This window comes from Pyrgilauda ruficollis, unplaced genomic scaffold (assembly GCF_017590135.1).
Source record: "Pyrgilauda ruficollis isolate IOZ18807 unplaced genomic scaffold, ASM1759013v1 scaffold80, whole genome shotgun sequence".
In the NCBI taxonomy this organism is placed as follows: Eukaryota; Metazoa; Chordata; class Aves; order Passeriformes; family Passeridae; genus Pyrgilauda; species Pyrgilauda ruficollis.
This window is the reverse complement of record NW_024529933.1, coordinates 771,652-796,404: the sequence shown is the minus strand read 5'-3', so window position 1 is coordinate 796,404 and position 24,753 is coordinate 771,652. Positions and strand designations below refer to the sequence as shown.

Sequence of the window (24,753 nt, the reverse complement as noted above, 5' to 3'; positions counted from 1 at the left end):
TGCCTCTAGAGCAAGGTCTGTCACTACCTGGGATGCAGGAGCCAGCCCATCTGCTCTGTGTCATCCTGACTCCAAATGCAGAGCTCCTCCTGACCCTCCATTCTCCAGGTGGAACCCTCCTCCCCACCTCCCTGTGGGTGTATTGAAGGCTGTCCTGGGCTGGGCAGTGACATTGTTCTCAAGCAGTTGCAAAAGGAATCAGCCATCAGCTACCTGATGGGATCCCCTTTCCTTGACCCAACACACACATGCAGGCTGGCCACTGTTGCCTTCTGTGACTCTGCCTTGTTTTGCAGGAGCAGGTGTAAGTGTGTGTAACCTGTCGTGCATTACTTGCACTTTCTTACTTGAGCACAGGCTGCTTTTCCTTGATCAGGAAAGGGGCACAGGTCTCCTGGGCTTCCCAGGAGAGTGCCATGCATTGAGCAGTGACAGAAGGGGTAGCACTCACTGGCTGGACCCTCTGGGGGAGCAAGAGAGGACCGGCTTGTTTAAAGTTTATAGATACCCAGATCTATATCCTTTAAACTTTATTATTTTTATAGATAGTCAAGACAATGGCATTACCTCATAATACAGAGGCTTGTTTATGAGAGGCAAAGTACATAGTAAGGAGAGGAAAGGGAAATTTATATACAGATTTGATTTCTTTTTGTTTGTTTGTTCCTTAGTGCAATGAAATGTATGTCCCACCACTTTAAACTCTGTGCTAACACATTCCTTTCAGCTGTGTTCCTTTTTTTTTTTTTTTTTAATTGACCACCAGAAGTTTGCAAGGGGCTTATGACTGCAAAGTAGAAGGTCCAGTCTGGTTACTTAAAAAAAAAAACCAACCCATTGTGTTAGTAGATTTCCATAGCTGCTTTTTAAAATCTACAATGGAGTAATTGTTTCTAAACTCGTATTTATTTTTTAATTCATAACAAAATGTTTATTTTTGGTTTCCTGTTAGGTAGGTCATGGCAACTCCCCTTTGTTCCTTCTCAAGTTTCCCCTGTAATTGCCAATACAACTTATTTTTCTTGTTTGTTCCTTCTCCCTTTACTTTTGTTGTCCCTTCATTTGTACTTTGGAGTTTTTCTCATGTAAATTTGTACAATGGGAAATATTGTCCAGTTTGGTTAGAGAGCATGGAGACTTAAAACATATTAAAATTTGATAGCTGAATTCAGATTGAAGAAAACTATTTCAGTGTAAAGTTATTTAAAGAACTCTGTATTATATGAAAGGCAAAAAGTTCTATGTACTTGATGTGAATATGAGAATACTGCTATAATAAAGATTGACTGCATGGAAAAGTCTGAAGGAGATGGTTTGTTGTGTCATGCATGACTCCTCTCCACGAAGTTGGAGGGGTGCAACTCAGGTGGTTAAGGGGAGTGAAAAGGTTACTTTAGGATATAACTCTGAAAGGGGAGAAGAAATAAAATAAAATCAAGGGACTCCTGCAGTGTAACCCCCCTCCCTTCATCTTCTTAAGCTGGATCACTGCCTCCTTGACTGCTGTGCTGAGCCCTAAGGCATTTTTACCTTTACTGTTCTGAACTTCTATATACCCAAGGGGAGTTTTCCTTCATCCTGGGAAAAGCCTGGCACCAACTGGTCTGGGTTCTCTTCTGGGTAAATTATCCTGCTTCTATGGCAATTTCCCCTCACCTCTTCATTGGTTATTTGGCAGAGCCTTTATTGAGAAAACTGTTACCTGCCATGTATCAGGGACCTTATTTCTTGGGGCAAGCACATTCTCTATCAAGCAGGCATTACAGAAGCTCATGTGTACTCAAGTACTACAACTTTAAAGCTGTCATGGTAATTTCCCAAGAATTCTACTTAAAATAGAAAAAAAATACAGTTCAGCTTAGACTTTGTTTACAGTTTTATTCACAAAAGGACCGAGGAGACAAAGATTTGGTTCCAGGGGCCTCAGTTAGTTCCAGGAACCTGAAAATAACAAAAGAAAAACCTGAGAACCTTTTTGCTCATCATTTTCCCACTATGCAGAGCAGAAGAAGGACCTCCTCACTGCTGCCTTCAGCAGTAGATGAACCTTTGGTTTAGAGCTGTAATGCGTGACCCAAGAGCTTAAAAAAGACTCAGTAATTAAAGAACTGGAAACAAAAGCCTCAAACGTTTAAGGGGACATCTGGACAGATGTCTCTAGAAACAGAGCATGTCTTCGAAGTTAGATAATGCTGGGTCTACACAACTGCATGAATAAAATAATTTAGAACCAGTACCAAGCTACAACTCCTAACAAAGTCGGTTGTTACAGTGCACACTTATATTGCCAAAACTGGGCTACCTGGTCTCAGGCAGCCGTGTGTGAAGGCAGAGCAGTGCAGACACTGCCTCCTGTACCGCAGAGACTGCGCAAGTTTCCCCTGGGCACTGCACAAACACCTGCTGGGAGCAGGGTCCCTGCAGCGGTACCAGCCGGCGGCACAGCCGGGCACGGTGCCCGGGGCTGCACCGCAGCCAGGGGCCGGCCGCGCTCAGGGCCGAGCGGGGAGAGGCGACGGGAGCCGTACCGGTGTGCTGCTATTCCTCATCGTCCGGAGGGATGCCGAGCTCCTCGTCAGTCCAGGCCGAAGCGTCGGGATACGGGAAGTGTCCCTGGGAGAGAGGCCCGTCAGAGCGCGGCCGGGGCCCGGCCCGCACCCCCCGCCCCCGGCCGCCGCGCCGGCCTCACCAGCACCATGTCCGAGTTATGCCAGAACTGCCAGAGGATCCAGAACCACATGAAGCCGCTGAGCATTTCGCCTCGAATCACCTGCGCCCGCGTCAGCTCCGGGAACTGCCGGTACCGCGGCGGGATGTGCACCCCGCCGCCCGCGCTGTAACACAGCACGGCCCCGCCTCACTNNNCCCGGCCCGCCCGCCAGCCCCGCTGCCCGGCCCGCCCCGCTCACCGCCGCCGCCCGGGCACGGCGGCCCCGGCCCGCAGCAGCCGCCCCGCCGCTCGGCCCAGTGCCACCACCACCATGGCCGTGCCCAATGTCACCCGCACCGCCCAGCAACAGCCCCGGCGATTGGCGCGGGGGCCGCCTTCCGGGGCGGAGACAGCCCGCGGCACCGAGGTATCCCGGGAAACGGAGAGAGCCCGGGGCTCGGAGGTCTCTCGGGAGAGGGAGGCAGTCCGGGGCACGGGGACAGCTCGGGGCACGGAAGTGTCTTGGCTCGGGGACGGCACGCACTGCCCCCGGACATCTGCCCCTCACTCCCCACAGCACTTGGGAGCGCCGGGGCCGCACCAAGGGCGGGTTCTCCGTGAGTTCTCCCACAAGTTGGCATGGCCCACGCGGGGCGAGCTCCCCAGCCAGGCCGCTGCTTTTTGGAGGGGCGGGGGGAGGAGACGGCTCCAGCTGGTGGTGTTTAAGGAAAGGGCGAAAGCAGCAGCGCGTCCCTCTGTCCAAGCCTGGGCAGCCCGGCAGTCCAGCCCAAGCAGTCCGGTTGCGGGGCACGGGCGGTGTCCCGGCGGCGCCTCCCGCCATGGCGGGGCCGGGATGCGGACCTCGCCCTCGGGGCCGGGCTGTCGCGGAGGAAGCAGCTGGTGCGGAGCCTCTTCCCGCTCTCTGGGCCGGCAGCCGGAGCGGGAACGCACGGGCGACGCCTCGGCATAGAAATAGCCAGCAGAGAATTCCCACCTGAGCATCTGAGAGAGTTTTGTTTTTCACTCCGGTTTTCTCTCTCCCGCAGGTGTTACAGCAGTGCCCCTGCCTGTTTATTGCTCGCTCAGCAGTGTTCCTGGGTCCAGGCTGCAGCCTGGTTTCAGTCCCGACACTTTGAGGAGGATGGAAAACCCAACCTGCTGGTGGGTGGATCTGTTCACCGGTATATGCCAGAGCAAGGGTTGGAGGAATTCTGCCAACTTCTTGTGGAGAACCAGTTGCATCCAGTAATGCATATTGGTATGCCTTCTGGGACGTTGAGGTGATCACAAAAGAAGCAAGCAAAAAATGATGGAGAAAGTACCCAGACTGCCAGGAGGGTCCTTTCAAGGAATCCAACACTCCCCCACTCCTCCTGACAAGGTATGATGCCAACGTCAGATTAATCCACACTTGTAGTTCCTCCTGAATCTTTATTGGGTAACACTCCACAAAGAACTGGACAAGAGTTTCTATGGTCCTCCTGAAGGTATTTTAAATAAGCAATAATACCTTCTCCATTTGTTAACACCACAAAAACCTAACATCCTCAGCTGAAGCAGCCGTGGATAGTGTTGTAGTTAAGAAATTTTAGTTTCCCTGCTCATCTGAGCCATTTTCAGCAGCAGTTTACAGGGAATAGCAGCAAACTTTTCAACCAGTTTTTACTTACCATGTGCAACGTGTCACAACCCCTGCAATGTGCTCCATACCGAGTTTATGTTTTTCCGTAAAAGCTGAATGCTTTGATACAAAGTTCGTAGATTTATTGTCAGCTCTGCCTTCCAACTGCCTTGTATTTTGTCTTTCTGCCTTCTTGCAGTCCCTGGCATTCTGTTCCCTGTGTCCTTGTTCTCAAGCATCCCACGTTTCCCATCTTGCTCAGGCTGGATATCTCCACTGCTGGCTTTGACCTGCAGAGGCAACTTTGTCCCCCTAGACTGAACCCCCACTTTCTTCACTCTTCCTTGACTTCAGGTCCTTTCATTGACCTTTCAGCTTTGCTTGCCAGGGGAGCTCAGAAGATGTGTAAGCAGCAGCAGCAGCAGTGCACACGTAGCCACTGGCTGCCCACCCCTGCTACGCACCTAGCAGCTGAATAGAAACCAGGTGCAAGGGGGGTTTATCATATAGTTCTTACGTTTTGGGTTTTTTTCATGATCCTTCTTTCCAAACTTTATTTCTCAAAATCAAAAAGATTTGTGATGAATTTACAGATAAGCAGCATAGTACTACAAGATATGGTGGAAGAATTATGGAGAGAAGTAATAAACTGAAAGTAAATTTCAACTTTGTAGACAATATTCCTGTTTAAGGATTTAAATGTTCAAAAATCATGCTCATTTTCTGCTTCCATCTCCTCCTTCCAGGTGAGCTCCACATCCATCTCACATGTCCAGTGCTGCCACTCAGCCAATAAAGATTCCTGCAGCTCTGTGCTGCCAAGATGTCCAGTAACACAGTAAGCTCATAATCTATAGGTGGGTCACTGGAAAAGCAGAGAAGAAAAAGCTGGGAAACAAAGACAGTTATTGCAGGGTGGGGGTTTTGTCCCATGTTGATTTAGTTGGTTTGCACTGCAGTAAGTTGCAGAGTATCTGTTGCCGGGCTTTCCATTACTTCTTGCATTTTTGTTTTCCACAGCTGTCGTGTTTGTGCCTGGAACCCAGGTCCCTTTTGCATGCCCTTGATACCCTCAGCAAAAAGAAATTTCATTGGTTCATCCCTGGAGGCTTCCCGTGTCCTGAAGGGGGCTCGTGTGTTGGCAAGGAGAGAAACTGATGGCTATTACTACCTGGGCCACCTTGTCCAGGAGGTGAAGGTAGCTATTTATTGGGAACATGGCTGTAAGAGCATGTGTGGCTTTTTTTCTGTTCTTCCCATACTCACCAGTCCCAAGCCCTTGCTGTGGGGTGGCTCTCCAGTGTTACAGTGCATTTCCTAGCCACTGTTGCCTCCCTCCCCTGTTTTCATCTGTTACCTGGTGCTGTCTGGCTGCTTGCTGTGAGGAGTCCTGCAAGTAAGAACAGCCTGGAGACCAATCTGTTTTTGTAGTTATAATGAGTTTTTATTCAGAGACAGACAAAACAGGTCCCTTATCCCTGTTGTCTACTTTTGCCCAGCCTAGCAGCAGAGTTAGTTAGCTAAACAGCAGCTAGCAATCCAGAATGTTTGTCTCCAGGGTCCGCTTCCTCTTTATGGAACTGAGAGCTTTCCTCATTCTTTTCCATCTGTGTTTCTGGAAATTGTGAGATGATTTTGGATGCCAGATAGAAAATCCCCCCTGCAGGTTTTCTTTTAAAATCCAGTTCATTTTGCAGGTTAGTTAAATAAATTTGCTGATATAGGTGAGGATGTCTGTAAGCTTCAGTGTGAGGTAGAACAGATTGGGGTAGAACAGATTGGTACAGCTATAGACACAAGTGACATCAGCTGGAGTAGGAGCTGACAGTATTACTTAAGTGCACTCAGACATCTGCAGAGAAGGCTGAGATTCTGACAGTAGATCTTGCCCTCGCTGCTGAAGGTTTCAATTAAAGTGTTTAAATTTATGACAATTGTGACTTTTTATTGCTTTGTTACCCTTCTGATTGCTGAAGGATTGTTTTTTATCCTTTTGATTGTGGTGAACTGCATCATACAGTTTCTTTTTGCTGCTCTTTTTCTTGTGGGAGGTTTTCCTGGTAGAGTTCTGCCTTAGCCTGCTGATTGTGTTCTCACGAATATCTAACTCCAAAGTGAAAGGAAGAAAAAGCCTGTCAGCCCCTTAAGCCCCAGCTTTTTATTTACTTTTAAAGTGGTCTGGACACAGTACAGTGAAACCCTGGTAGAATAGGAAAGCTGCATTCCCAGATCACATTCCAGTTTCTGGGATTTCTGCCACTTCCTTCTTAGCCTTTAAACTTTGCTGTTAACTGGACCTTGCAAATTGCCTTGCAGACCACATGTTTTACTCTTGCAGGGCTCCAGGGAAGGCTTTTTAGTTGAGTTTGACCAAAGTTGTGCTCTGAAGGGCAAGGTCGAGCCTGGCCGGCAGGAAACGCCCCTCTATGACATTCTGCACTATGAAGATGCCCGGCGACAGCCTCTTGCTCCAGGGGACAAGGTCTTGGCACCATGGGAGACTCCAGCCAAACGTTTTGGCCCTGGCACTGTGCTAAGGGTTGTGGAGAACACAGAGGCACCTTTAGGTACCTGCTTTGGGTGTTTTGGTTTTCTTAGCAGCACTGCACTCGCCATGGGAGCTGGTCACTGCAGGGAAGAGAACAGGCTCCAGCACAGAGAATTCACCTCCTGGTGCTTGGGTTCTCTTCATTGTGTTTTTATTGTTGGCACTAAGCCACCTTTTCAGGGTCAGAATTAATGCAGCTCACAGAATTTGCCTTTGCTTTGTTCTGTGGGTGAAAACTTCCTAAAAAGTTAGGGGTTGGGGATAGCATTCTCCCAGCACAAGTCAAAAACTGTTCCTGATCCTCCTGAGGATCACCTGATTATCTGTTAGTCTGCTTACTAGGTATTTCAGGGTAAAATTCCACCTGCTGTGGTAAGTGAGATTTTTTTTACATCTGCTGTGTCCTTGCAGGAATTTCAGGAGAAGGTAAAATTTTAAACGTCTAAAGAATGAAATCATGGAAGTTGTTACAGAATTGTCTGAAACACAAGTCATTGCTTTTACCTCCTGCTCTCTATGAGATAAATCACACAGATTGACATGCTGCTAATACATTACTTGCCCTTTTTTTTTTTCCCCAATATGCACAGCACACAATGAAAGGGGAGTGCTTGTGAATTTCTGGAATGGGCAGACTATGGAGGTCTCTTCTGCCCAAGCTCTGCGGATTCCTCTACCCCTAAGCGAACGCATCATCCTGGAGCTGCAGATGCCTTTAGCAGCCAGGCAGATGGTGGTAGATTCAAGCTTGGATTACCCATACCTTGTGGCACCAGGTTATAGAGCCTCAGGGCACTACAGACAGGGTCACCTGGGCCTGGATTGCTGCCCAGAGGCTCTGTATTCCACTCATCCCTGTGCCAAGTGCAGCTGGGGGTGTACCTTTCTTCCCCAGTGCTGCCTTGGAGCCTGGGAACCCACACGGCCTGCAGAGTGCAAAGTGCGGCAGGAAAATGCCTTCATCCCGAGAGCAAGCCTGACTGAAGAAAAGCTCAGGAAGAAAATTAAACAGGAACTGTCTGAATTGAGGATTGCTTCTTCAGAAAGTGTTTCCAGAGAGGAAGAGAAGAGATTAGAGACAGAAAACATTCCAGAAGATGTTAGGTCTTGTTTGGAAAAGGACCATGAGGTTATAGAAACTGAGAAGGTAAAAAGTAGTTCACCCTGGCTCTTCTGTTAATAAATGGTCTACTATGTGTGTAAATATCAGCTTTGTTACTGCAAATTTACTACCCTTGGTACCAAGCTAGAGGTTTAAGGCCTTATGCTTTCCGCTAAAGAATGTGGAGACTTTGCACTGCCTTCCTTTGACTGGCATAAGGATATTGTTAACAATCTGTCATTGTCCCTGGCTAGAGCAAGCTTCTAGAACTTCTTCCATGGATGCACAATATGAGAAATGTTGCATAGCCCAGTCCCTCTACATTCTGAATGAAGGAGGTGATGGCAAAAAAAAAAGGAAAAAGTGTCAGAAGACTTTGCACTGGATAAGGATTACTGTAGATATTGTTCCATACCAAGGCAGTCTTCTGCATGATTCTTTTAACATACTTCTCCACCCTGTTAGAGGTGTCCTCTCTCCCAGTCAAGGACTACAAGAGACTTAAGTAGTCCTCAGCAGCTGATTTGGTGCTTGTGAGCAGGGCAGTGGGTGAGGATCAGCAAGGAGGAGATTCGTGTGCATCAGCTACTGCCACACTTATCTCCATTGCTGTGCAAGGGTTAGAATCCAAATTCTGGCACATGCCAGAAGCAGGGCTGTCTTTCAGTCAGAGCTCCTCTGGCCTGATCTCTTTTGTACCAGTTTGGACCCTTTCAGGCAAAAGTACTTTGGGTCATTTGGAGACATAGGGGAAACTCGGGAAGTTATCAGAAATTACCTATGGGTTGTTTCTTTAGTAAAGAACTCTCCCAGAATTTGGTTTTTTTCATTCTGTCCTGAACTTCAGTTACAATTTAAGATCTTATGCTGTAAACTCATTAAATAAACATATTCTTTTCCTTATCAGGTCTGGATTATGGTTGCATTTCTTGTTATTTCTAGGGCCCTCAGAGGGAGATGGCTCATGCTGTGGTTGATGCTGCTGTCAACACAGACAGCTGGTTAATGGAGACAGATCACAAGGAAGAAGCAGAGAGCAGACAGCAGGATGCTGAAACTGAAGCTAATTTTGAACTTGAGCATGGTATTGGAACTATAACTCTTTTACCCAAACATAAGACTTAGCACATAATATCAGTGCAGGATGGCATCATGTATAAGATCTGCCACCATAATTCTTGGTGCTTTACAAGAAAATACCATAATGCCATCTATATATATAGGTATTAATGGTGCTATGGCTTGAGAAGTTATTATCTTCTCTCAAAGTGAAAGAATTTTCAGATGGAACTTGAGATTTTTTGGCTTTTACAGCTCATCTACTGCAGTAGCAGCTTTTGGGGGTTTTTAACCTATATCGTAGAGCTCAGTATAAATAAAAATTTCTTTACTTTGAAAATTAATATTTTAATATTAACAGTGACTGTGTATAGCAACAAGATTTCACCAGGACTTTTCTGCAAAACAATCCTCTTATCTGTGCTGGAAATTACTGCTTTGTAATGTCACTGAGTAGAATTTTGTCCCCTGAACAGCCAAAAGGGGCTGGATCATGATTTTGATCAATTTGTTGCTGTTCTCAGCTTTGTGACAATTGCAGACATCTAAGAGAGGATTCTGAAAGCCTGTAGCTTTCTCTGTTATTTCTTTGTGACACTGCTGGAAGAGGGAGAATAAAAAGTCAAACAGGAGTGCACATTTCCTCCCAGCTGGTGTTCCAGCATCATTCCATGCAACAGCTGCCACTCAGATCTGCCCTGTCCTTAGCAGAAAGGTGTGAGCAAACTCTGCTCCTGTTCTCTGTTACCCAAAAGCTGTGTTAGCAGGGTAGTGCCCATATTAATGTTACCTGTCTCTCAGCAGGATGTGGAGCTCAGGCATTGCCCTATCAAAAGATTTATCATTTTTATTCATCTCAGAGCAGTTCATGCCAGTCTGTGAGATACCACGTAAACAATCCTTTAGCCTGAGTAGCTGTAAGAAGTGCCAGGCAAAACTCAGTTTCCCAGGCCAAACTCTAGCCTAAATGCAATGGCAAGCTTGTTTCTGAAAAGCTGGAACCTCTTTTGTGGAGACTAAAAACTGTCCCACTTCCTCATAGGAAAGTGTTGTAAAATCCTTGCTTGAATATATTTCATATGAGCAGAGCTTTTGTTCTTTTAATTTGCTTTCTTTTTATAAGCTTCCTATATTCTCATATGTCCTTGCCCTAATTTATTTGAAAGGCCTTTTTGAGTCCAGAGTGGCAGACGCTCCAGTCCAGCATTCCCAGAGGAGCCCTTCCCTGGGAAGCAGTGCTTTGGTTCCTTTCAGGTGCCAGAGCTTTTTTGCCCAGGTGAATCAATCACTGGAGAAAGACAGCCTGACCATCAGATCAGCCCTTCATGTGCAGAGACCCCACAGTACCAGCCACCTGCTGGCTGGGAGATCCACACATCTCCCAAACCTTCTAAAAGACAAAATCATCACAGTGAGTATTTAAGTTTAGTTCTTAGAATGACGAGATTTGTTTATATCATGTGGGAATGTTCTCTCCTTTGATCTTTCACAAAGGTTTTTGCTGCAACAGAAATTATGCCTGTGTAGAATAATGGTTATGCATAAATAGAAACTTAAGGACTCCACTTGGGAGCCCACGTTGTGCAGGCACGTGTGGTATTTTTGCTCAGCACTTTGGACGGATTGTTTTTGTATGTTAGATCTAATCTCTTCTAAATAAGCTTCTCAGCCAGCTCTACTAGATAGCAAGAAAACAAACAAACAAAAAATTTCCTCTTTTACAGATACTGAAAGCAAAAAAGAGAAAGTTTAGGCAGTCATCTGAAGCCCACAGCAAAGAGTGCATGTTAGGGCGGGGGTGGAGCTAGGAGTTTCCTGATCCTTAGGCTGGTACTTTCCCTGCTGGAAAACATCATTTGTTCACCTCCCACCTACCAAACACCTTTGATTCTTTCTTTGATCTCTCCTTGTGTGTGTCATTAAACACACCCACAAGGTACATTTTTTTGCTAAGAATAGCAATACACTGGAGAGCAAAGCTGTTTACAGCCACTGGGAAGCCATACAGATCAATGTGTTAAGAGAAACCTGTCAAAATGCTGTGTAAGACTGGCAGGAACATGATTTGAAAGTCCTGTAGTGTTTTCCAGCTTGTGGTATTTGAGTTGTCCCCAGGAAAGCACTGGAAGGAGACATTCTGTTTGCAGAGGAGCAGCTGTGATAGCAGGAACATGCTAACTGCTCTTGGGAATAGGAGGAAGGAGGATGCATTTGACAGAGGAAAATATTTTGTGGGAACTCTGTTCCAGCTCCACATGGCTCTAGCAATGTAAACTGGAATACATGTCTAAAGGTTTGGTGGTGTTTACTTGCACTTGCCACATAAAGGGCACTGTAAGAAGTACAAAAACAAATAAATATTTCACTATGGCTGTGAAGAGGCCTTGTGGGTGCTCCTTCATCTCTGTACATGGCACAGGCATTTAAAAACACAAATCAGCAGCACTACAGCATTGAAATGGAGGTACTGCTGAAGAAAACACAAAGACTGCTGGAGCCAAAAAATCTCAAGTTCCATCTGAAAATTCTTTCACTTTGAGAGAAGATTAATAACTTCTCAAGCCATAGCACCATTAATACCTATATATATATAGATGGCATTATGGTATTTTCTTGTAAAGCACCAAGAATTATGGTGGCAGATCTTATACATGATGCCATCCTGCACTGATATTATGTGCTAAGTCTTATGTTTGGGTAAAAGAGTTATAGTTCCAATACGGGTAGAAATCTCAGACAACAAAAGGTGAAGAGTTGGAATACCTGCAGAGAACTCAGGAATGTTCTGGGTTTGGCCAGATGGGGGCAGGTATTTCTCTTGCTCATAAAATCTAGTAAGGAATTTGTAATGTTTTATGATCAGAACCTGGATTTTCCATCCAATCCAGAAGCTGACCCAAAAACTGGGAGTTTTAAGCACTGGCTCAACACCAGAACAGCACAGCCGACTGACCTATGGAGAACTCTTAAGACTGGATGTTCAGGCACCTCTTTGTTGATTAAGCCTAATGTTTTCTACAGGTTTTAGTATCATCCTCAGTATTTTCATGGATGGGAATCAACACTAGAATATTTGTGAGCCTTTGTAGCTTCTAGGCCTCAGGAGTGACATTGAAACTGGGCTGTTCTCGTTTTGTGTGCTTACAGTGTGCATTAGAAAAATATACTGTTGGGACTAAGGGTTCCGTTTGCTTTTTTTCTCATAGAAATCATTCCTTAGTCATGCATCTCAGAAGAAGTGGAAGGAGCTGGACTTCAGCAGAGCAAAGATTGAGCACAAAAGGTGGCAAGAAGAACAGAGGCAGCTGAAGAGGGAGCAGCAGAAAGAGGCAGATGGCACCTGACGCCAGCTGCACAGGGACAGCCAGAGGTGATGCTGGGAACTGACTGCTTTTTGTGCTAAATGTTGGAAGGCTGGTAACATCTGCTCCCTGCTGCTCTCCTTCAGTCCCTGCACGTCCCACCTTGTGCTTTTTGCTGGGCTCTGCAGAGGAGTCACAGTGGTTCCCTACTGGGAATAAAATTGGTGCTGGAGGTGGGAGGGAGTGGGTACATAGCATTATCTCCAAGGGCAAATTCCCTTCAGTCCTGTTCTCAGACCAAAACTGCTGAAATCAGGCACCAGCCCATTTGGGGCTTTTGCTGCCTCTGTTCTGGACACAGGTTTAATTCTCATAACTTAACAAAGAGTCCTGGAATGTTAACTGAACACAGATTGCCAAAATATCTGCTTTGTGTCTTATGCACTGTCTTTATTTTTTATTGCTCTTTCTTTATGAGAAATTTGAGAAATTTTGTTTTGGAAACAGGTGACAATTGCATCAGAGAATATTGCAAGGGCTGGAGAAACAGCTGGAACCCAAAGAGAGAGCTTTGCAGCACAAGGCACTGCTCCAGGCTGCTGGAGCTGAGAGGAGCAGGAAGGAATCCTTCTTTCAGGGGGAGGAGGAGAGGAAGGCAAGGCAGAGGCTTCAGTTCTTAAAGACACGGCGTTTGCAGGGAGAGGAGTTGCAGGCAGAAAGCAACAAAAGGAGCTGTGAACAAGAGAAAGAAATGCTGGTAAGGGCAGTTCCAGAACTTTTTTTTTTTTCCTGCCATGTTTCCAGCAGTGGAAGTATATATACAAATATCTGGAGTATTTGTATATCTCACCTGTTTTACATCCAGTGTAACTGTATCATTTAGAGATAAAAAGGGTAACCTTTTTTTGACATGTGTATAAAGATGAAAAGTGGAAAGCAAAATTCCTTATCTCTGCCACAAAAGAAGTTTTTCTGCGTGCAAGAAACTAATTTCCATAGATTATATCCATTTCTGACTAGTGAGAATCATAGTAATGTAGGATGATTTGGATTGTGTTCATCTAGTCCCAACCTCCCTGCCATGGGCAGGGACACATTCCACTAGACCAGACTGCTCAGAACCCCTTGTCCAACCTGCCAGGGATGGGGCATCCACAGCTTCTCTGGGCAACCAGTGCCAGTGCCTCTCCACTCCCACAGGAAAGAATTTATTCCTAATATCTAATCTAAACCTACTCTTTTTCAGTTTAAAGCCATTCTCCCTTGTCCCATCACTCCACACCCTTGTAAAAAGTCCCTCTCCAGCTCTTTGTAGCCACTTTAGGCAATGGAAGGTGCTCTAAAATCTCCACAGAGCCTTCCCTTCTCCAGGCTCAACAACCCCAGCTCTCAGCCTGGCTCCATAGCAGAGGTGCTCCAGCCCTCTGAACATCTTTGTGATCCTCCTCTGGACTCACTCCAGCAGATCCACGTCCATGATGGGGTCCCCAGAGCTGGACAGAGATGAAAAGTGAAGATGAAATTTGGCATGAAGGCTGACTGTAGAGACATTCAAAGTTTTGAATGTCTTTATGTAGGAGTTGCTGAGGAGCAGAATGCAATCATGGCAGGAAGTGCTGGAACAAGAATCCCAGGAGCAGGACAAACAGCAAAAGCAGCACCAGGCTGCCAAAGTGAGAGTGTTCCAGAAGAGAGAGAGTTCTCATCTGAAGATGAAAAAAGAAGGCCAGAAACTCTGTGCCCTGCAGCAGTACTTCTGCGAACAGAAGCTCCTGCTGCTCCAGGCATCCCTGCTCGCCTAAGGAAGCTGCACAGTGGGTGAGCAGGGCCTGGAGCAGTTCACAGACCTGCTGTGTCCTGTCAACTGTGAGTCAGTGTGCCAGAGCAGAGTCGTGACGGGTGTCATTTGGATTCCTGGAGAGGTCTCTAATCTCTCTGTCACTGCAGCCAGAGTGCAGTTCCACTGCTCTGTCCTTGACCTGCCTTTCATCCTGGGGTCACTGGCTTCCCCCTCCCCTGAGAGGGAGCAGCAGGGGATATCTAGAGGCACTTCTCTGCATCAGAAAGGAGGGGTTTTTTAGTGCATTGCACTGTGGTGAGTGGAGGCGCCAAAGGAGAGGAGGAGGAGGTTAAGCATGTCACATCCTGAAGTGCTCCCTCTTCCTCTTATCATCTGTGGTACAAAATTCCCTGTGGCTGTGCCACAGGAAATGCACTGATCAGCTCTGGGTAACCAGAAATTTCAACCAGGTATTTAAAGGAGAATGGACATAGCACAATTCATTTGCTGAAACAGCCAGGGCTATATGGAAATATCTTTATTTTACACAGAATTATGCTAAAATGAATACAATATATGTGATACCTTGTTTCAAGTAATGCCTAGAAACAAACTGGATACAAAATTTCAATTTGGCCTGACAGTCTGTGTACACTTGGAAACATGATACACATTTTCTGGCACATTATAAAAAATTATGCCTCCTTCTAGAATACAGCAACAGTGATAATGGCAGTTTCTTAAAAAAAACAAAGAAAAAAGTAAAATTAAGAAAACTTGTAAAAGGGAGCTCCTTTGAAATCCTGCCAAATATGAATAGCCAGCAGTTTCCAAGCAGTAAGTGTCAGAATGCATTCCTCCAGGGATAACAGAGAGGCTATGCCTTCAGCTTTTCCCTAAAAAGACAAAGTTAAGTCTCTCATCCAGATGTTTACAAACTACTATGAGACCTTAATAGCTAAATGGGTATTTTTAAATTTCAGGATCCATAATGTAGGTGCATGAGCCATCCTGAGATTTTTGCTTAAAGAAAAAAAAAAAAAAGGAAAAAGGAAAGATGAACTTAAATAGACGTTGAAGGCTTTAACAAACAAAATGTCAGAGTTAAGGTCTGAAAAAAGTGTAACTTGCTTGAGATTATGGAAACTACATGTGCGGTACAGTTTTGCATTTTAGACATGAAATCCCATCATTTGGAACAGTTTCCACTCGGTTGAGTGTCTGGAAAAGTTGGCTGGAATTTGCTGAGCAAGAACATGGATGGTTGTGCCCCAGACCTGGCACAGACCCTGCTGAGGGAACATGGGTGCCAGTGGCACATGAAGCTTTTCTTCAGGGTAATGTTAGGGGGGGTTGCTTCTCTTCTTGTTTGGGTTCTTTCTTACATAAAGTCTTGTGCTGGATAGGACGATGCTCTGCCTGCTTATGACTCTAACTAGACTTAAAGAAACAAGCCTCAAACTTAGAAGGTGTTAAACTCTACTCCTGCTTTTATTCTTATGCACTTGGAAATGGAATATGCAATGATTAAAGGAAAGTACATGAAATATACTGAGCTGAATCTAAACTTATTTTTCAGACTTCATTTATATGCTATTAATCATTGCTTTATAATCACCATAAAAGAGCAGATTGTCTGCTTATGCACTTTCTCTTCATTGCTTAATCACCTGAGAACAGACCACTGCAGAGACCCTGGTCTACTGCTATTTCACACAGGGTGCGTCTGGGAATATATTCAGTACCACATTATTTCCAATCATTCACAGACTGTATTTCTGTATTAAAATGCAGCCATAAAATCATTTTAATACTGCTATTAAAATAATTGACTGTAAATGCCACATTAATCCAGCTCTTCTGCTAGCTTTATTTTATTTTAAACATTCACAGTGTGGTTTTGATTCATCAGGAAAAGGCTTGGACTCTGGTTTGAAACCTGCTGGGAAAAAAACCGTAAGTATCTGCATATCAGTTAAGGTTCTGAGTAGAGTGGAACCAGGGGAGCACCAGAGAGGGTAGTAGAGAAAATCGCACAAAGAAGAAAAAAAGAAACCTCTTAAGTTTCAGAAACAGAAAAATTAAGACCAGGACAAATATTCCCAGAAGTTGTTTTTTATTAGGGAATTAAGTTTTTCTGCCTAGGTAAGTATTTTATTATGCTGTTTATAATCCAAACTCCTATCATAATGTACTAGAGTGCAGAAGTTTGAAAAAAAAATTAAATGGTCTGGTTTTGTCATCCAAAATTACTAAGAGCAGACCACTACATGCAGCATGTTAGGACACTTCTACAATAAAAGTAGAAGTTAAAAGTACAAAAGACAAACACATTTATTGGTTTTTTTCAGCCTGAATGTGTTGCTTAGGTGATGCTAGAATATCATTTCTCATACCACAGTGCAGGTAAGTCAGTAAATTAAATATTTAACCTGATGTATTTTAAAACAGACTTGATCAATTAACATCTTTCTGAAGATGTTTTTAAAAAATACCAGAGCACATTAGCTCTTACAACTGTGCAATGAGTGGGAAATGTCCAATTGTGCAAATTCTTCCTACTTTCTGGAATAGACCTTCTGATCATCCCATGCCTGGTGCTTGGCTGAAATGGCTGAAGGCAGCATTAGTGGAGAGCAACTACTGCGCACCAATCCCAGGGGTACCCGTGACTCCTCGCCTGCAGCTTCCTCTGTGTCAGCTCACAGGCAACACAGGTAACCCCCCACAGGGAGAGGGTAGCAGCCACAGGAGTCTATTTGAGGGCAGAAGCTGCAGTTTTGATGAGCAGTGGCTTAGCTGCCTCCAGGATGTCCAGTTCAGGGTCCAGTGAACGTCCCAGTCCTTCCAGAACCATGATGGCAAAGATGATGGAAGCAAAATTGCTCTCGAGCTTCACCTAGAACCACAACAGACTGAATGGACTTAGTGGATATTATTTTCTTCTGTACCCCTTCAACCAAGGCACCAGCTCTGCCTAAGCTGGGAGGGAAGGGAAGAGGCTGGGGAGAACATTTGCACACCTGAAACTGTAATGCAACTCCACTAGTTGGACTGTGCAGCCCTGTGGCTGACAACCCCAGTACAAGCCACCACAGGTCTTTTGATTTCCAAAGTTGCTTGCAGCTGTGGAAATTTGTCCCCCAAATAATCAGTTATAAGGAGGTATCTATAGTCTAAGGGACTATAAAAAATGTAGCAAAAACTATGTGTTACAAAAAAATACTCCTTTTAGTAGACAATATCAACCATTAAATGAAGTATTAAGACAAAAAATAAAAAACACCACCCCCCCAAAAAAGACCCAAACCAGAAATTAGGCTTGGCAGAGTGTGTATAAGACTTGAGAAACAGCATGCCTGCAACACTTGGATGCATTCCTGCAGTTCCTCTCCTAGCACTCTTAGCAGTTTGTTTTAAAAGTCAGTCCCACTCCTTGTTAGCCCCTCATGTTCCCAATACTCCCTCCCCAGATGAACTTTCAGCTATTAAAGGCAGACAGGGACAGGACCTCACCTTATGGGTCATCAATAGTTTGAAGACACTCGAAAGGAGATTTCCCACCTGAAGCTGGAATACACAAGGAGAATTTTAACAGCTGACCAAAAAATCTTTTTGTTTCAGTTTTCAGTGCCAAGTGGCACTGAATTACAGGTAAGTGGGACTGTGACACGGTACACTTGCCTTGCCCAAGGCAATGGTATTCCCCCGGACCTTGGTCACAAGCTCTGCCATCTCAGCCTTGAAGCGCTCGATGTCCTGGCACTGGTTGGCACGGGCATGGTGGAGGATCAGCTCTGCCACCCTCTCCCCCTGAGAAACAAGTTGAACAGCACAAACAGTACCTGATCACTGGTGACTTGGAATCAGATGCTCGCAATTCTTGCTTTTAGTTGCTGAGAAGTGCCCCTGGCAGCATAGGATGAGCCTGGATACAGGGTTTAGCATGGATTCTTTGGCATGCTTCAGCAGACCAAGAGAAAATGTGTCCCTCTTGAGCTGTGTTAGTGAGCCCTTCACCCTGCAGCTGAGAGACAGCAACAGGCAAGTAGGAGCATAATGCTTGTTCCCAGAATGAACAGGAGACTCCATCACTGGGTTCTCTAGTCCACCTGACAGTGAGTTTCAAGGCGGGAGGAGGATAATGTAGTTCCCCTCACATGGAGGAGCCTAGCAGAGGTCAGATCCCTCCACACACACGTTTTCCTTCCTCTCTATAGATGCTGACACAACAGCAAAGTGGAGGAAGGCATATGGGCCTTCCAGCAGCAAGGCTGCAGAGAGGAACATGTGGGGCAGATCAAGATGTTAACCCATTCCTTCCTCTTCTGTAGCAAAACCTGACAGATTCTGCAACAGTGGCACCCAGGCAGTCCTAACTTGCAACAGAATACTCCTAACCAGGAAGGGGCAGCCAATACTTCGCATTTACCCAGGGGCCCAGAAATTGCTCCACTCTGGCAGCCTCCTTGCTACAGCTGAACAACTTATCCTTGTGTTTGGGGATAAGCTAGCAAGGGATAAGCTAGCAAGGCTCCTTACCCCTCTTGGCATTTCAAGGGGAAATAGAAAACTCTTGCTATGGCCATTGGATTCTGCAGCCATCTCCCTTCCCCAACCAGCCCCATGCTGGAGAGGGGCCTCACCTGTCCCTGGACCACAGCTGTGAACACGGCACGGAAGTTCTGCATGTCAGCGCTCTGCAGCTCCGCCACGATCCCTGCGTCCAGCAGCACCAGGCGCAGCTGCCGCAGGGGTGGCTGCACCTCTGGCACATGGGTGTCACACAGCTCTGGCACCCGGGTGTCAAACACGTCCGGGCGGGTGCTGCCTGGCCGCACCGTGCCTTGAACTAGGATGTTCCCGGGGTGCAGGTCGGCGTGGACGAAGTTGTCAACGAAGATCTGGAGGACAGGTAAGTGTGAGAGCAGCTCATTCCAAGCAAACCTGGTGACACCAAAAGCCCCCAGGCAAACGGCAGAGGGTTGTTTGTGGTCTGTTGTCTGTCATTACCAGTGATGGGGCATCACCCTGGGCAGCACCACAGCAGGTGGCTTCAGCTGGAGACCAGCTCGGGTACTCAGGAAGTCAGCAGAGCTGTGTGAAGCGATCCAGTGTTTGCTAGAGGTCAGGTAGGACAGCCAGGAGTCCCAGCAGGGAATGGCAGTGCCCTTTGGCAATTAGCCCTAAACTAGGGCACAGTGGTGGGCCTTAGCAAAGAGTAACACAGTAAGAATAGGCTGTTTGCCATTCAGTGACAAAGGTTACAGTGAATGGTTACGTTTGTCTAGTGCAGGACACCAACCCACATTACAACTGTATTGAAAAGTAAGGAAAACAAGAGAAGAGGAAATAAATCTGTGTAGCTCTTCTCTGACTCTGCTAGCAGTTAGCACCAAAAAGGACTGGCAAGAGGACAAGAACCAAACAGTATTTCCCCCGCCACCCACCCTCCTGGTAACCTGGGACTGTAAGACTTCCAGCCCCAAAGAGATTATCTTTGCATTTAATGGATTTCTATGAATTTTTTCAACTGCCATGTAAATAATTAGAGCTGTGTGAAAAAATATGGTTTTGGTGTTGCCTGAAAAAAATTACTTCTACTAATTTTATGTCCTCCTTATTGAGAAACCCTACACAATAGATCCATATTCATTCTCGTGCACTCATGACTGCATAATCTTTGTCATAAGCTACTCGTCTTTCTGCTTTCCAGAGTTAAGAGTCCAAATTATTTCACCATTCTGGTATGGAAGCCATTCCACATGAGTAATCATCCTATCTGCCTTCCTCTGCACCTCTTCTAGTTCTACTACAGCCCTTGCAATGGAGGTTCCTGGGCATCAAGGGACTAGAACTGCAGAGTACTCTAGAAAGAGGTATTTATTTACAGAAAGAGTTGTTTCTTTGCCCTTTAATTCTTTCCTACTCCTAAAATTGGAAGCCGATCTTAGCATGAAACTATTCTGGTTCCAGCATTGCTTTTCTGAGTGGTAAAAGCTATTTCAGAGCCTGTCATACTACCTGGAGCCAGAAGTGGAGGTTCACTATTGCCCTAGCACAATACTGCAGTTAGCAGCAGCATTTCATCTGACATGCACTGCCCACACACTCAGTACTGTCAGGAGCTTTTGCAGCTCTTCCCTGCTGGTTCTCACAGCCCCTCACAAGACACTTGTACCACCCTCTCAAAACTCCTTTCCAGACTTTTTGGGATTATTTCAGCCACAGAAGAACTAGATAGCCAGAAGCTGAACCTGGCCAAGTTTGTTGTCTTTACTACAGGTTTAGTTCTCCCTAACAAAAAGGCAGTTTTAGAGGAGTTGATAAATTAAGAAATCAGCTCATTGTTTTCCCTCTGAGTCACATCCACAATCTCTGTAGAGCACATGACATTTGCTAATAATGTAGCACTTTAAGGTACTTGGGTAATAGGTGAATATTCATTGAATAGATTGGTGGGTGTCCTAAGCAAAGGCTGACCAAGATGCACAGGCCAGTCCTACTGTGTGCAGGCAGATGGCCCCTCTGCAGTGGCAGAGCTCCTTGTCAGAGCCTCAGCAGGGCCGAGTCCAGCCCAGGCTTTACCCAGACCAGGTACAGGTAGGAAGCAAATGGGTTCTCTCTTCAGCCTCATTGTCTTATTATCCAAACTGAATAGTTTCTGCAGGAAAACAACCTTCTCTTGCAGCCCCAGCCAAGTGCCTACCATCTTTAGCAGCATGTCCATGCCCATCCTGGCCAGTCTCTGCCGTAGCTCTGTGCCAATCTCCACGTGCAGGTAGCGTGAAATGGGCTCACTCTCCTGAAACAGAGACGGAGCTGGAGTCAAACACCCCCTGCATCCCACCTTCAAACACGCCTTTTCCTGGGTGCCACGAGTTGGGGGAAGGTGATGATAATACCCTAGAAAGGACTTGTCAGAAAGAGCCTGTACCAAGTGTGATGAAGAACGTGAGAGAACCAAGGGTTTGTTCCTTGGAAAGACAGATGGTATTCCAGGGACAGAAACACCCTTGCCAGGGTCACATGCAGGAAAACTAAGCCTGAGAGTAGCTTTGGTCTGTGACTCCAACATCCACAAGGGAAGTGAGGCAAGGATCAGAAAGTGTGAGATTGCTGAGCTCCTTGCTTTGACCCAGCACAGAGGAGAGGTAAAGCATGGTGTTGGTTTGCAAAGCACAGGCAAGCACAGGGTGGCTGCACCCACTGTTGGTCTGCTTGCTTTCAGGCAAGTGTTCACTTCTATACAGAGTTGTGTGCTACCTGTCTTCAGGGATGCACTGCTTTCAAACAAAAAGAGTGGAAGAGACACTAAGGAAGGACATCAATCTCCTTAAGCAAAAAAGAAAAAAAGCATTCTTCTGCCTCTGATTCCCCCTTCTCAAAAAGAAACACCTCCTTGCCATGGTCTCCCTGGGGCTTTCTCACTGCTACCATCGCACCCACACCCTGCAATTCTTACCTCAAATGTTTCCACTAGAACATCTGCCGTAACCAAGGGCCAAAGGGGAGTTGGAAACTTCACAAAATCGACATCTAGGAAATTCTGTCGGAAGCGCTCCAGATTTCTGGCTTCATAGCGTAAGTCAATCTCAAGGGACAAATAGAAAAGCAGGTTGGAAATTAGAGTCAACTAGGATTAGATCTTCAGGATCCTGTGTGAGCTGCAATACTCAATACCAACAAAACTAGTCAGAAAGCCAGAATGGAAACAAAGAGTGGTGCTTTTTACACGCTCATAGCCTCCCTGATGGAAGAGGAGCAGACTGGATAATGGATGGTGCACAGCCAGGTCCCAGTCTTTGAAATATGGGTGCCTTACTAGAGGCATGGTGTCTCAAAATAGACCGGGACCATGTTATATTCAAAAATACAACAAGACTCTAAACTGAATCCTATCCTGAATGGAAGCTTGCTGTCCAAACAGCAAGGCAGGTGGACAGGATAGAAGAACTGCAGCCCCAGTCTCACTTCACAGACAGGCAGCTGTAGCAGGAAGAAATTTAATGTAATTCATACAAAATAATACACTATGCCAAGTCCAAGCCCTGGTTCTTCAGTGATCCAGTGTCTTGACACAAGGGCATCTCTCCTGCTGTCTGCTGCTGCTCAAGGAGGCAGGATAACCTTGCCTCACCTCACTTGTCTGGCAGGGGGGAATATCCCAGGAATACTTCCTTGTTCATTCAAAGGGGAAAAGCTACAATGAGCCTATCAGGTGTTCTCCTAACTCTCAGTCTTCTGCACATCCACCCAAGCTCTGCCAAACTGGTCACATCTGACCACAGTAACAGCTCCCAGCATGGATTTACTGTGCACAGGTTTTGGAATTGTAGAGAATAATTAAGGTTTTCAAAAGCTTGTTACACACTTCAGACTCTGCAATCTAGACACAAAAATGAAATTAGCAGATAATGGCTCATTTCATAGAAACATAAGCCTAATTAAGCCTGCAGTGAGATCTTTGTAAGTTTGATAGTAGCAATGTTCCAGGACTGTGTCTTTAGAAGACATTAGTAAATCAAGATGTTTTCAGATCTGTTTGCAAAATTTTACTGACACTGTGAGTCTGATGATAATACAGAGTAGAATGTATTATTAACTTCTGTAAAAATATTATTTATGCCTATATATATATATATATATACATATCTCAGTGCTAACAAACATGACTAGTGAGTACAGACTGCAAACATATATGTAGAATTATAGAAAAAACCCACATGCCTGAGTACTTGCTTGGAGAGATTCTTTCCTAAGGAGAGGAGTCTCACCAGTGTTCACCTTCCACAATGCTGCAAAAAGGACTCTGACTATGGCTAGCTAGCTGTTCAGGCTGTCCACTAGAAAACACATTCAAAGTCTAAACATTATTTTCAAAGTCTAAAAAATAATTTTAGATCTAATAAAGACTGTTTTTTCATTGCTTTGCTACTTTGTGAGCATATAAGCTTTCCTACAGTAATGTTATGTGATTTGATTAGACTAAAGAACAGAAGTAAAGAACAAGCCAGCCTTTTTCTAACCATTTTAAATGTAGTGGTGTGAATAGAATTAGAGCCAGCCAGAGCAAGATAAAGGGCAGTTTTGTTTAGCTGGGGACCATGGCCTGGCACATACCTGCTGCATCATAAGCTTCTCAAACTCCTCCACAATCTCTGTCAAACTGAGCCACTTGAACCCAGGGAGAAGTCCAAGGATGCGGCTGCCCATCTTCATGAGAAACAGATCCATGTGGACTTGGTGGACCAGCCCAGGGTGCAGGACCTGCACAAGAACAAGCAGTGGCAGCATCAACCCCCCAGACACTCCATTGCAATGAGCTCAAGTACTACATTTCAAATATACAGAACCCAGTTTATGAGGATGGGAGGCAACCAGCTTCCTTGGCTAGCCCTCAGAAGAATTCCCATTTTGCCATTGATTACGTCATAGAGAAACATTTTATCATTGTCAAATTCAGTGTATCAGTGCTGGAGACTACAGTTTCACCCAAAGACATTTTGCACTACTTTTAGTCTTGCCCCGGTTTCTTTAAATAAACTTTGCTGGAACACACTTATATGTTCCAAATTTCTTCATGCGAGCAGAGAAGGAGGTTTGCTGTCTGGAAGGTGCAAGCAACCTTAATACCAATTCTTTTAATGTAAATTGGGCCCTTGGAGGCATTCCCAGTACCCACATGCCACATCAAATCTTGAGCTCTCAGTTTGGTGAGAGCTGGGGATTGTGGCTGGCTGGAACAAAAGCACTGAGAAAGGACACCAGAAGAGACAGCATCCCTTCTTGTTCCACCTGGCCCTGGCCAGCTACCTCTCTCCATGGGAGTTAAAATCTGACGGACCTCGTCCAGCACGCTCCATTTTCATACCTCCACCATTTCGGCACATGACTTACTTTAATGGCTACAGGCACGAGATGTCTGACTGATGACGGATTTGCGTTCAGGGGTGGCTTGGCCCTCTGTTCCATTAGGGACATCCTACTCCCGGAACTTCCCTGGGAGCAATCTGCAGAACTCAGTTCCTCCCTGCTCCTCTCATCCCGTATCTCCTTGCTCTTCCTCCTTCTCAGCCACCCGAGGAGGCCTCTAAAGCCTGACACTTCCCACACTTCCAAGGCAGACCTGAGCTCCGAGTGCTGCTCCAGCTCCTTCGCCCGGGAGCCGCCGATGGCAGCGAGGTCAGCATAGGCTTTATACACCTGGGCAACGCAGCCCGAGCCCACTGGCTCCCGGCTCGGGAACTTGAGGATGCCCATCCAGTCCTCACCGAAGGCCTTCCTCAAGAGCTCGTCGGTGTGGCCCCACGGGTGCGGGCTCACCTCGACGTGCAGCTTGGAAAACTCATCACAGAAGGCCTCCGAGAAGAGGTCCCTGCGGGTGCTGGCCCACTGGCCCAGCTTGACACACGTGGGGCCGGCGGCCTCGGCTGCCCTGCGCAGCAGCCGCAGCCAGCGGGCGCCCATGCCGGGCCACAGGCGGCCCAGCGGGTAGAGCAGCAGCAGCGGCCCGAAGCGCAGCAGGAGCCCGCAAGCGCGGACACCCAGCCGCAGCACCAGCCCCAAGCGCCGCAGCAGCCCCCGCGGCGGCCGCTCCGCCCCGCGCTCCGCCGCCCACGCCGGGCCCCGCTGACCCGGCCTCTCCTTCCAGCCGGTCCCGGCGGGCACGGCCGCGGGCACGGCCAAGG

At 46.3% G+C, this 24,753-nt stretch overlaps 3 protein-coding genes across 4 annotated transcripts in view; 1 reads left to right on the top strand and 2 right to left on the bottom strand.

Moving 5' to 3' along the window:
- Positions 1-1,863: 1,863 nt before the first annotated feature.
- Positions 1,864-3,065, bottom strand: NDUFB2 (NADH:ubiquinone oxidoreductase subunit B2). Its single transcript, XM_041487480.1, has 4 exons — positions 2,910-3,065; positions 2,690-2,834; positions 2,529-2,613; positions 1,864-1,941 (listed from the first exon to the last, which is right to left on the bottom strand). Exons 1-3 carry the CDS (start codon positions 2,981-2,983, stop codon positions 2,539-2,541), a joined length of 294 nt encoding a protein of 97 aa, XP_041343414.1. The 5' UTR covers positions 2,984-3,065; the 3' UTR covers positions 1,864-1,941; positions 2,529-2,538.
- Positions 3,066-3,092: 27 nt separating this feature from the next.
- LOC121364310 (uncharacterized protein C11orf16 homolog) lies at positions 3,093-15,633 on the top strand. Of its 2 annotated transcripts, none has more exons than XM_041487479.1 (11): positions 3,093-3,267; positions 3,697-4,031; positions 5,018-5,109; positions 5,292-5,469; positions 6,610-6,838; positions 7,410-7,966; positions 8,864-9,005; positions 10,147-10,391; positions 12,187-12,350; positions 12,790-13,039; positions 13,860-15,633. In XM_041487479.1, the coding sequence occupies exons 2-9, from the start codon at positions 3,957-3,959 to the stop codon at positions 12,322-12,324; spliced, it is 1,656 nt and encodes a 551-aa protein (XP_041343413.1). In that variant the 5' UTR covers positions 3,093-3,267; positions 3,697-3,956; the 3' UTR covers positions 12,325-12,350; positions 12,790-13,039; positions 13,860-15,633. The 2 variants fall into 2 exon arrangements, with proteins under 2 accessions (XP_041343413.1, XP_041343412.1); XM_041487478.1 differs by having other exon boundaries at positions 13,745-15,633.
- A 528-nt stretch (positions 15,634-16,161) lies between these two features.
- The window catches only part of ADCK2 (aarF domain containing kinase 2), a 9,646-nt gene continuing 1,054 nt past the window's right edge, over positions 16,162-24,753 (bottom strand). The window contains exons 3-10 of the mRNA XM_041487498.1: positions 23,963-24,749; positions 23,186-23,332; positions 21,528-21,656; positions 20,772-20,867; positions 18,709-18,966; positions 17,747-17,875; positions 17,579-17,632; positions 16,162-16,961 (exon numbers count right to left, since the gene is read on the bottom strand). Of these exons, the coding sequence (XP_041343432.1) occupies positions 16,818-16,961; positions 17,579-17,632; positions 17,747-17,875; positions 18,709-18,966; positions 20,772-20,867; positions 21,528-21,656; positions 23,186-23,332; positions 23,963-24,749 (1,744 nt within the window). The 3' untranslated portion in view covers positions 16,162-16,817. The remainder of the gene's footprint in view (positions 16,962-17,578; positions 17,633-17,746; positions 17,876-18,708; positions 18,967-20,771; positions 20,868-21,527; positions 21,657-23,185; positions 23,333-23,962; positions 24,750-24,753) is intronic.

Excerpts from the sequence above, each read along its gene's own strand:
- NDUFB2 (XM_041487480.1), bottom strand. The coding sequence starts at position 2,983 with ATGGTGGTGGTGGCACTGGGCCGAGCGGCGGGGCGGCTGCTGCGGGCC. Across the intron at positions 2,835-2,909 it reads GCCGTGCCCGGGCGGCGGCG|CGCGGGCGGCGGGGTGCACA; the intron begins GTGAGCGGGGCG and ends GCTGTGTTACAG. Across the intron at positions 2,614-2,689 it reads ATAACTCGGACATGGTGCTG|GGACACTTCCCGTATCCCGA; the intron begins GTGAGGCCGGCG and ends CCTCTCTCCCAG.
- LOC121364310 (XM_041487479.1), top strand. The coding sequence starts at position 3,957 with ATGATGGAGAAAGTACCCAGACTGCCAGGAGGGTCCTTTCAAGGAATC. Across the intron at positions 4,032-5,017 it reads CCCCCACTCCTCCTGACAAG|GTGAGCTCCACATCCATCTC; the intron begins GTATGATGCCAA and ends TCCTCCTTCCAG. Across the intron at positions 5,470-6,609 it reads ACCTTGTCCAGGAGGTGAAG|GGCTCCAGGGAAGGCTTTTT; the intron begins GTAGCTATTTAT and ends TTACTCTTGCAG.